At 40.6% G+C, this 9,432-nt stretch overlaps 1 protein-coding gene across 1 annotated transcript in view; it reads right to left on the bottom strand.

The window, feature by feature from the left end:
* Positions 1-905: 905 nt before the first annotated feature.
* The window catches only part of LRIT3 (leucine-rich repeat, immunoglobulin-like and transmembrane domains 3), a 10,073-nt gene continuing 1,546 nt past the window's right edge, over positions 906-9,432 (bottom strand). The window contains 5 exon segments of the mRNA XM_010075038.1: positions 906-1,541; positions 1,635-1,884; positions 1,886-1,994; positions 3,056-3,361; positions 9,273-9,432. The exon segment at positions 9,273-9,432 is cut by the window's right edge and continues 30 nt beyond it. Coding sequence (XP_010073340.1) covers positions 906-1,541; positions 1,635-1,884; positions 1,886-1,994; positions 3,056-3,361; positions 9,273-9,432 — 1,461 coding nt within the window.

Below are 9,432 nucleotides of genomic sequence, written 5' to 3'. Positions count from 1 at the left end.
AAATGTATTATATTACTACAGCGTAGTACATAATACTGTGCAATATCTATGTAATATACAGGTATATGAGTGTGTGCTGTATTACACAGTGCCGCAAAATTTCCTGTACAGAGATTTCTGAAATTGAGGTATATAGACATATGTATCCAAGTAAATTCTAAGGCTGAGATTTTGCAATAAGATAATTTGATGTAAATTAACATTATGAATATCTAGCATCTCTCACAGAGTTTCCCATAACAATATCTTACCCGAGCTTCAGAACACTAAAAAAGCTCCTTTGCCATAACCTCTGCAAAATGTCAATATAATGTGTATTGTATCTCTCCAGAGCCCATAAGCTGTGGCTACCTAGGTTCAGTCTTGATTGGCCTGAGATCACTTCCAGCTCAAGATACTGTACAAACAGTGCTCTATGACAGCACAAACTGATGTCAGAAAATCTGTATTTTCAAATAAAGTTTTGACCTCAATAGAAGTAGTTCAACATGGTTTCCTATTATTTTTAAGTGCAGTTTTTATGAAGGTTGTGTATTAATGTTTGATACATGCAACTAGCACATCATCAAGTAAAACGAAAGCAGAGAAAACAGAATGATGCTTTAATGAAAACAAAAAAATAGATCTTGAACCAGGCAACCATTTCATGCTGTATTTAAATTTTTAAAGAACTTCACATAATTCCTTCACATCCAAAGTCACAAATGTAGAAAAAGAAAATAAACAGGCAACATTTTTCTTCTGTTCACCCTCCTACCCATCACCCTACCCACCCTGTAGATTGCATTACATCAGATAATATATCCTGACCACCACCTGGCACCAACCCGCTTCCAGATGCAGTCTCATAATTTTGGATCTATTTTCCCTATTGTATATTCCATCTTGTCCACCCTCACCCATGTTCAACACAGATACTCAGACCTAGAGCCCTCGCTTTTGAAGGTCATTTGAGAATCCATGCTCGACCTAGAACAAAGGAGAAGTCTTTCTGATTCATCTGTGTACCTTCGTGCCCAGAGCTGCTCTCCTGCGTTCACTGTTCGAGGCTTCAGAGAGAGCGTTTCAAATTTCACATAGGTCTCTTTTGCGAGATCAGCTTCCTTCGCAGTTTTTGGTTTCATACGAAGTTTTAAAACTTTGTAGAGTAAGAAAAATATCAAAGGTAAAGCGACTACACATGCTGCACTGCTGGCCAGTATCAGAATAGAAAACTGAGAGCTGCCTTCATCATTTAACCCATCAGTGGAGAAAATAATGCACTGCTCTTTGGTAGGCGGCACTCCTTTGGGTGAGACACATGCCATATATTGAGTGCTAGGTTGCAAACCATCAATTGTGACTTTGTTTTTGCTAGAATCAGTGCTCAGAGGCAACATATCTTTCTCACCATACTTCGAGTATAACACAGTCACTGCAGAGTTGCTTGTGGCGTTGACAGTTTTCCAAGTTAAGGTCACTCTTTCATCACTTTCACCGATCACTCGGAGGTTCTTTACAGTAACATTTTGCTCAGGCATATCTGCTGCAATCAACGAAGTCTCCTCACCCTTCTTGTTTATCTCCCCAGTCTGCTTTATCTCCTCACTTTTCTTGCTTATCTCCCCAGTCTGTTTTTTGTTTCCATTTGTTGCTGCCTTTGAACTCTTCTTTCCATCAGACATGGGCCTGGATTGCTTCTTGTCAGGAAGCCTGATGCTCGTTGATCTTTCGGTGCTAACCAGTGCTGTGGTGGTTGGTGTGGTGGGAAGAGGTGTGGTTGTCCTCTTGGGTTCCTGCTTGGATTCCTCCTGGGTGGTATTCTGTCTCTCTGCCTCTTGCTTCCTTCCATACTTTTGAGGTGACACAGTTGTAGTGACTACACCAACCACTGTGACAGTGACTTCCTGCTAAGTTCTTGGCTTTACATCGGTATTCTCCTGCATCCTTGTATGAAATCCCTGTCAAGCTTATTATGGACCATCTGACCCCCTCTCCAGGTGTTTCTTGAATTACTACAGGAAAATGCAAAGAGTAAAACATTATAACAGGGCCTAAAGAGAAAGTAAACATTATCAGGCTATTTCTTCCCTTAAGTTATTTCTACCAAAAGGAATCACATGTATTAAACTTTAAAAAAACAAAGAAACAAAAAAACCCCAAAACAAACCAACCCAAACCAAGCTGCACACACAAACTACAGAACTCCTTGCCATATTATATTATTGCAGAAAAGCATTCAGTTTGGGTCAAAATGGAATTGAACGTCTGGAGGAATTACAACATAATCTGCAGTTTCACTGAGAAAACAGAGCCACATAAAGAGAAGTCAAATGTCCTAAAGCTGCTAAGTGACTAGGAAATACAAATCCCACTGACTTCAAGCGGCACTGAACACGCCATTTAAAATCTTTTTGGAAATTACCTTAGTCTTAAGATATTTCAGTACTTTGGATTGTTACTTTCTTCAGACCTACAATTTAAGATAACTGCTAACTACTTGGCATTAGCGAGAAACATTTTTTATATTTAAGTTACTGCATAAACATCTGTCATAGCAGCTAGAATGATACCAGACAATCACAGCTTCTATAGCATTTGAGATGGGTGTGGCAAATAACCAACAGACATTTGCAAATAGCATAGAAACCACGATTTTGGAAAATCCTGTGTTTACAGTGCTGAGTTTTAAGTGGCTCAGTGATAGCATCATTTTTAAACACGAACATTTTGAATGAAAATGGAGATTCCAGTAACGAATTCTCCTTTCTACTTTCCAGCTTCTGAGTTAGAGCTCAACTATCCCCACCTCTGTTTTCCTTTACCCTTTCCCCGCTTCATCCATCTCCCCCTCCACACACACTGTTCTTATTACAGACCACATCCAGAATCAGAACAGGCTGTTGAACTCATTCAGACCAAGACCGAGACAAAGAATTTCATAACAGCTGTTGCACAGACACAATTGGCAGCTCGGTGCAATACCTGGTGCACTGTTACTCATTATAATGATCTCAAAGCACAAGCAACCCAACAATTCCAGGCTCTCCCATTTCCTATAAAAGAGCAATGATACCTGTGTAGTTCACTGGTATATTGTCTGACCTAGTCCAAGTAAGCTGCGGTGTTGGGTACCCAGTGGCATCGCAGCGTAGCAGAACATTGCTTCCTAGCGGGGAGGTGATTTTTGTCGCCGAGGTCATCACAGATGGTTTCAGACACTGCTCTAACTCAGCTCTCTGGAACAAGATTCCTGCCAGGCTCTCAGGTCCACTACACGAAACCAGGGGATCAAGAAGTACAACCGAGTTGTCCACAATTTTGGAAAATTCGATTAGCTTTGAAATGCGGCAGTCACAAAACCATGGATTGTCCTGCAAACCTGAAGCAGGGAGGGAAGAGGGGAAAGAAAAAAAAAAAAAAAACCACAGTCATCAGGCAATATATGAATATTGTGATTACAGTATGATGTATGACTACCACCGAGTACAATCAACGAGAACTATGGACTTATTCCAAGTTAATCTTTTCTCTTTCAATTTGTCTTTTTTGTTTGGCTGATTGGTGGGGGGGTTTCTGCAGAAGTGATGAAGAACAGTGTGAATATTTATTAAGCTAAACCTTTTCTTCACAGAAGTTTACAGGAGCACAGTAATATACTGGCACTACCTTTGCTTAACTTTGCTATTTAATCTAGGGAAAAAAACCTTTGAAAATATGTCTTAAGATCGACAATACATTTTCTTTGGGCTCTTACAGTTTTATCTCCTCAGATCCTTTTTTCAATGCTTGCAGAGAAGATGATAATTTAAGGGTTTAGGACTTATACCAACATCGGCCCCTTGAAAAAAAGGATAAAGGCTAAGGAGAAAAAGCTTTAGGCCAATAAAATTCTTATCTGGCTCTGAATTATACCAATATTCTTAGAAATCTGCCTTTAAATTAGGATAACCTCTGAAATACATTCAAAAAGAATAGCAGAAGAGCAGAAAATGGGAAAGACCCTGTAAAAAAAAGACAATAGCTACAATATTTGTATAATGGCACAGAAGAACACTCTCTCCTCTTCTGTTAGAAGCTATAACATTTGCTTCTTCATTCCAAAGTCTTTGAATAAGGGGCTTCTCCATCTTGTTGAACTTATTATGATGAAAGAAAGTAGCCATTTCTGGGGAATATCAATCTAAATCTTCAGCTGGTATTGATAATTCAGTTATGTTGACCTTCAGAGAGCAACAGCAGCTTCACCAGGTAAAACACCACACAGCATATCACTCATGAGTTCAGATATTTTTCTCATTTGGCTTATACTTTTGTGCATATCTTTTCTTTTTTTTTTTTTTTTTTAGTATTAACAATAAACTTACAGTCTGAAACAAGAGATGGTATGCAAGAACCCCTTGCTACTGAATTTCTCGATATGCGCACCAGACAAGTCATATTAAACAAAAATTAAAAGAAAAAAGCCTGAAACATCTGTTAATATTGTTCAATGTGTATTTTTAAGAATTATCAAAACAGCTAATGGAAAAAATCTGCTTTTTGTTCTGGAAGAAACCTGTAGATGAAAGAATACATGAATAATTAACTACTGCTTCCTTTTATCACCTGAGCAAGATTAGGTTATTTTAAGCACAATGGCAGTGATTGGTTAAAACTCTAGTAAACCCCCATTAATCCCCACTCTTTAAAACAAGACTTGACCTGAAGAGATTCCATGACTTTGACATCACAATCCAATTTCACCCCTTCCAGACATAAGAGATTTTACATTTATTCACTACGTATTGCCTGCTGGAACCAAGAAGGAGAAACCAAGGAAACCATGAGCAACTGCTCTTCTTTAAAAAAAAAAAAATAATAAACTCCAAATACAAAAAACTTTCCTGTGAACGTCACACATATATTCACAAGCAAAAGAGATACCATCCAAATGTTTTCCATAAGTCTAGGCACATCAACTGTTTGTGCTCATAAAAATTCCTCCCAATCAAGCGCTTGTATGTAACTGTTTGTGCTCATCTTTTAAACCAGTCAAGCACTAGTTTGTAGTTAGAGTTAGAAACCATATGCTTGTAATTTTTTTTTCATTCTCACTTGCTTATAAGGAGTCAATTTTCCTCACCATGTTAAGAAAGAGACTATATGAGCATCTGAAAATTAAATTTAGTTTGGTCCAGTCCAGGACACAGGTTTGACCACCTCAGATCATTCTGAAGGCCTGTTTCCAGCTTCAGAAGAAAGCTGTTGTCCCAGAAGACTCTGCACTTCTGTGTTTTAGGGCAAAGAGAGTTATTTCAGTAAGTCGCCTCATGTCCCTCATCCATCATGCTTTCCAGCGGAACTGGCTAAAGACGCAGGACTTACATAAATACATAAAATAGAGACAGCTACAGGAGTTCCTTCCTTGCCTCCATGGCTCATCCCTTCTATTTATCTGTGTCTCACAAATATCTAGCAGTATTCACATTATTTTTAATAAACTTGCACAGCCATTGTACGTCATCAAGTCATGCGAATTCCCAAAATGAAAAGATGAAAGTAGTATTGAGTTGGAAGCAAGGATAAAACACCAAATTTGATTTTACTTCAGTTAGCTATTGAAGAGAACAGAAATGGGAACGTAAACCTAGTTTCCAAACTACACAGGGCATTCTGAAATGTAACAGCTTGTTTTCACAAGATGGTAACAGTGAGAACAAACACATGAAAGAATAAAGAAAAGGTTAAAAAAGGGGGGAGAAAAAAAATGAAGAAACTGGAAAAAATAGGGAGCTTTATTAAAGGAATGAGATTGAATCCCCTCAGGAAAATAATTTCCTAAGAGAAAAATAATGATAAGTCTCCAATGTCATGTGTATTTGATGGAACACCAAGTCTTTATAAACCCTGTATTCTTTTGTAGAAATATTAAGGCAACTTGTTGACCTGAGAAAGAAATACTAACCAATGCAAAACAAATGTTGATAAACATTTATGCATTACAATATAGCGATGCAGTGTATTTTAACATTAAATACGGATTTTAAATTGCTCTAAAAACCTTTCCTTATTCCAGATTTAGCATATTTTAAATTTACTCTAATTTATATGTATGCTTGTGTGTACAATAGCAAAGATACGTACATGTGCGTCTGTGCATGCACATTTTTGCAGCCTTCTCAGCAAGCAGGGTTTCCCCACGCTGTGTCAATGTGGACTTTAGCACTTGAAACAGCTACAAGCGAAATTTCCTGTGTAAATCAGTAACTAGTCTCAGACCATAACTTGTATAATATCCTGCTTTCCAGCTGCTCTAAAATGGCAATGTGTGAAATATTCAAGTTCTGGGTGGATGGAAATACTCACCGCAGCTTGGGCCAACCTACCCAACGCCCTCTCCCAACTGAAGCTACAAAATTTTTACTCCATGGTTCTAAACAGTAAAGCCTGCTTCTCACTGGGTAGTCTCAGGAATAGCAGCATCTACCCAATGGCCCAGCATAGCAGGTGGGAGCCTGATGGACCTGCAGCTTTTCAGGTGTTTGGCACCTCAACGTCCAACAGAGCCAAGATCTCACCGAACTGCCACTCCGTCACATCCTAGATTCCTCTGTTCCTCTCAGTGACTCACTAGATGTAATTTTTTCCCCTATGAAAAACACTACTGCCACCATTCACCACAGGAATTTCCATCTCTGTACAGCAGCCAGTGCTGAAACGTAGCTGTGATCTGGATCAAAGCATTGGGCTACAGCTCCAGAGCTCACCAAGAGAGGGCAAGATGAACTCACCCTCTGGTCCCTCGATCAATCCCACTGCCTAATGGCCAGGTCACTCCCCAGCTGTGTTGTGAGCTGTTCCAAAGGGTGCTCTCCAAGACAAAGCCAGATACAGCCAGGGAAAGTTCAGAGGCCAGGGACTGCACCCTGAAGAGCTTATGGATGAGACTGCATGAAGACAGCTCTCTCTAACCTCTTCTTTCCCCCAGTATAAGTGCAGCAGGCTCTGCACCTCCGAACTATCCTGCACGCCTATCAGTCCAACAAGCACACAATGTCCCCTTGCTATTTTATATTACAAAAGCATAATTGTATGAGTTGCAATGCAATTCTTGCATTACTTCAGGCAGTCTGAACTGAAGAATAAACACTCACACAGCTACCTTTTAGAGTCACTGCAGCATGCCATGGAGCCCACAGGAACCCAAGGGCTACATCTTACGCAGCGTGGCACAGCCAGTCAGCTACAAGAGAGCTGGCCCTAAGCTGTCTGGATGAGAGCCAACATGAGCCACTTGGCCAGGAATCACTCCCTGACCCTCTTTCGTTTAGCATAGTGTCCACACAGAGGAACGTCACACAGCGAGAGGTAATAAAAAACCCCAAACCCCTAAACACAGAGATTATGAACCGGAATAAGGAGATGCGAACCTGCCAGTCCCCTGGCAAAAGTAGTCGGTGGCTCCTCCAAGAGTCCTTGAAGTAAACATGGGGAACCTGAACTTTCTCTTACATGCAACCTTCTCGATGCTCCGTCAAGACACTGAAGATAAAATTGCCTCCTAGTGTTAAAAAATACATATGCACAAACATTTGAGTTTGCGGCTTTGCTGCTGTTGATGTCGTTACTCAAATCCAAGTGACAATCTTGTGCCAGAACTAGGAAAGAAGCCAGCTCAAGCCATAATTGCTTACACTAAGTAGAATCTGGCTGCTGCTTTCCTGACTAGTCAAAACCAGAGTTTATTTGCTCCGGCTTCCAGCTCCCAGCAGAGCTCTGGCTGCAGTTACCATTCTGTGCAGGCACACAGGTCAGGCTGGGTGCTCCCACAGCGAGCAGCTGGAGCACAGAGGACACTCATGAGCATCAAAGCAAGCACTGCCTGCAATTATGGGCATCACAGTTTAAGAGAAACCTTTTTTAAAAAACCCAAAGGAGTCCAAAGGGAACCAGTAACTACGGTAGAAAATTAAAAATTCAAATCTCACAGTCTATACTTGTGAAAGCAGTAGCAGCAAACAGGGAAGGAAAATATATGAAAGGTCACAATAAGAGACGGCAGTTAGTTTTTCTGTATGTCAGCCTCCTGTGGGACAAAAAGATAATCAGCTTAGTTTGCAGTAAGGGAGATTGAGGTTAGATATTAAGAACAACTTTCTCACTATCCTGACAGATAAGCACGGGAAGAGCACAAGGCTCTGGAATGGTCTGGCCACAGTCTTTAAGAACAGCACTGACCTCACCAGAATGGTTCAGTTCATCTGGATCTGCATTCAGATTGCAGCTTCTGCTGTGAAGCAAAGCAGCTGAACAGTGGGGGTTTAGATCAATAAATTGGAAATACTGGCCATCACAATTCTTTACCAGTGGGTAAATTCTTTACTGCAGTTAGCTTATGGAGAGCCAGCTGGTTTTCCTCCCTTCCACCTGCTACACTCCCCTACAAAGCCATCAAAACATGCACTTAGACATAAACGGCAACAGAAGAGAACACTATTCCAGACATGTTCTGCAACTGCAGCAGAGAAAGGGGTTACCTGCAGGACTAGAAAGTGGAGAGAAAGTGTAGGATAAAGCACAAAGTCACAAACAGAACTGATGTGGTGGTATACTAGAGGGGTGGAATAAAATATTGAAAAAAATCAGTCTGGCCAAACTATTCTTAAATACTTACCTTAAATACTAGAAAAAGTTCAGTGAAGTTGTAAGGATCAGATTCCTATTCTCTCTCTCGTATTCAACATATAAATTCAGAAAAACTTGAGGGTAATCAGAGAGCAACACCAGGTTGACAGGTGTTGTGGGGAGAGCAGAGCTGCCCTCTCTGGAGCCACTAAGACTACCTGCAGCACCCCAGGACAGCCTTCACACCAGCATCAACTCCAGCAACTTGTTTGGCTTGCGAGCCACTGGAAAAAAAGAGTTGCAAATGCCCATGCTTGCAGTTGTAACCACATAGAGCGATGAGGGAAATGTCATCAGAAACTTTTTTTTTTTTTTGAAGTCCTGCATTTATATGCATACCGAATACTCCATATGGCCTATATTCCTGCAGACCAGAATCCCGTAGATTTTACTTCCATCTCACAACCTTGAGATAACAACATACAGGGAAGTCCCCACCTTCATTTTATGGTTTTCTGTTTCCAACAGAAAATAAATAAATAAATAAATAAATTATCACAAACCAGAAGACCGACCTAGATAAAACCCACTCTCCTGAACCCCAGGCTGGTCCCCTGCCTGCTCTCACTCGAAAATTAACATTTAGGTACATTTTAACAAGGAACGAGACAGGCTGTTCAACGTACCCAAAATGATTCTCTGGGTCGCCAGAATGTCTGTGTTCTTGGACAGGACAGCTTCTGAGAAGGGGGGCCAAATGTCCATCAGGTCCGATGGCAAGGTGGTTAGCTTGTTGCTAGAGATGTCCAGGTAGGTGAGGTTCCTCAGGTACCGGCCAGCGTCAGC

Source organism: Pterocles gutturalis, unplaced genomic scaffold (assembly GCF_000699245.1).
Source record: "Pterocles gutturalis isolate BGI_N339 unplaced genomic scaffold, ASM69924v1 scaffold5007, whole genome shotgun sequence".
Taxonomy (NCBI): domain Eukaryota; kingdom Metazoa; phylum Chordata; class Aves; order Pterocliformes; family Pteroclidae; genus Pterocles; species Pterocles gutturalis.
The sequence above is the reverse complement of the archived record's forward strand: the minus strand, read 5'-3'. Positions and strand labels throughout refer to the sequence as shown.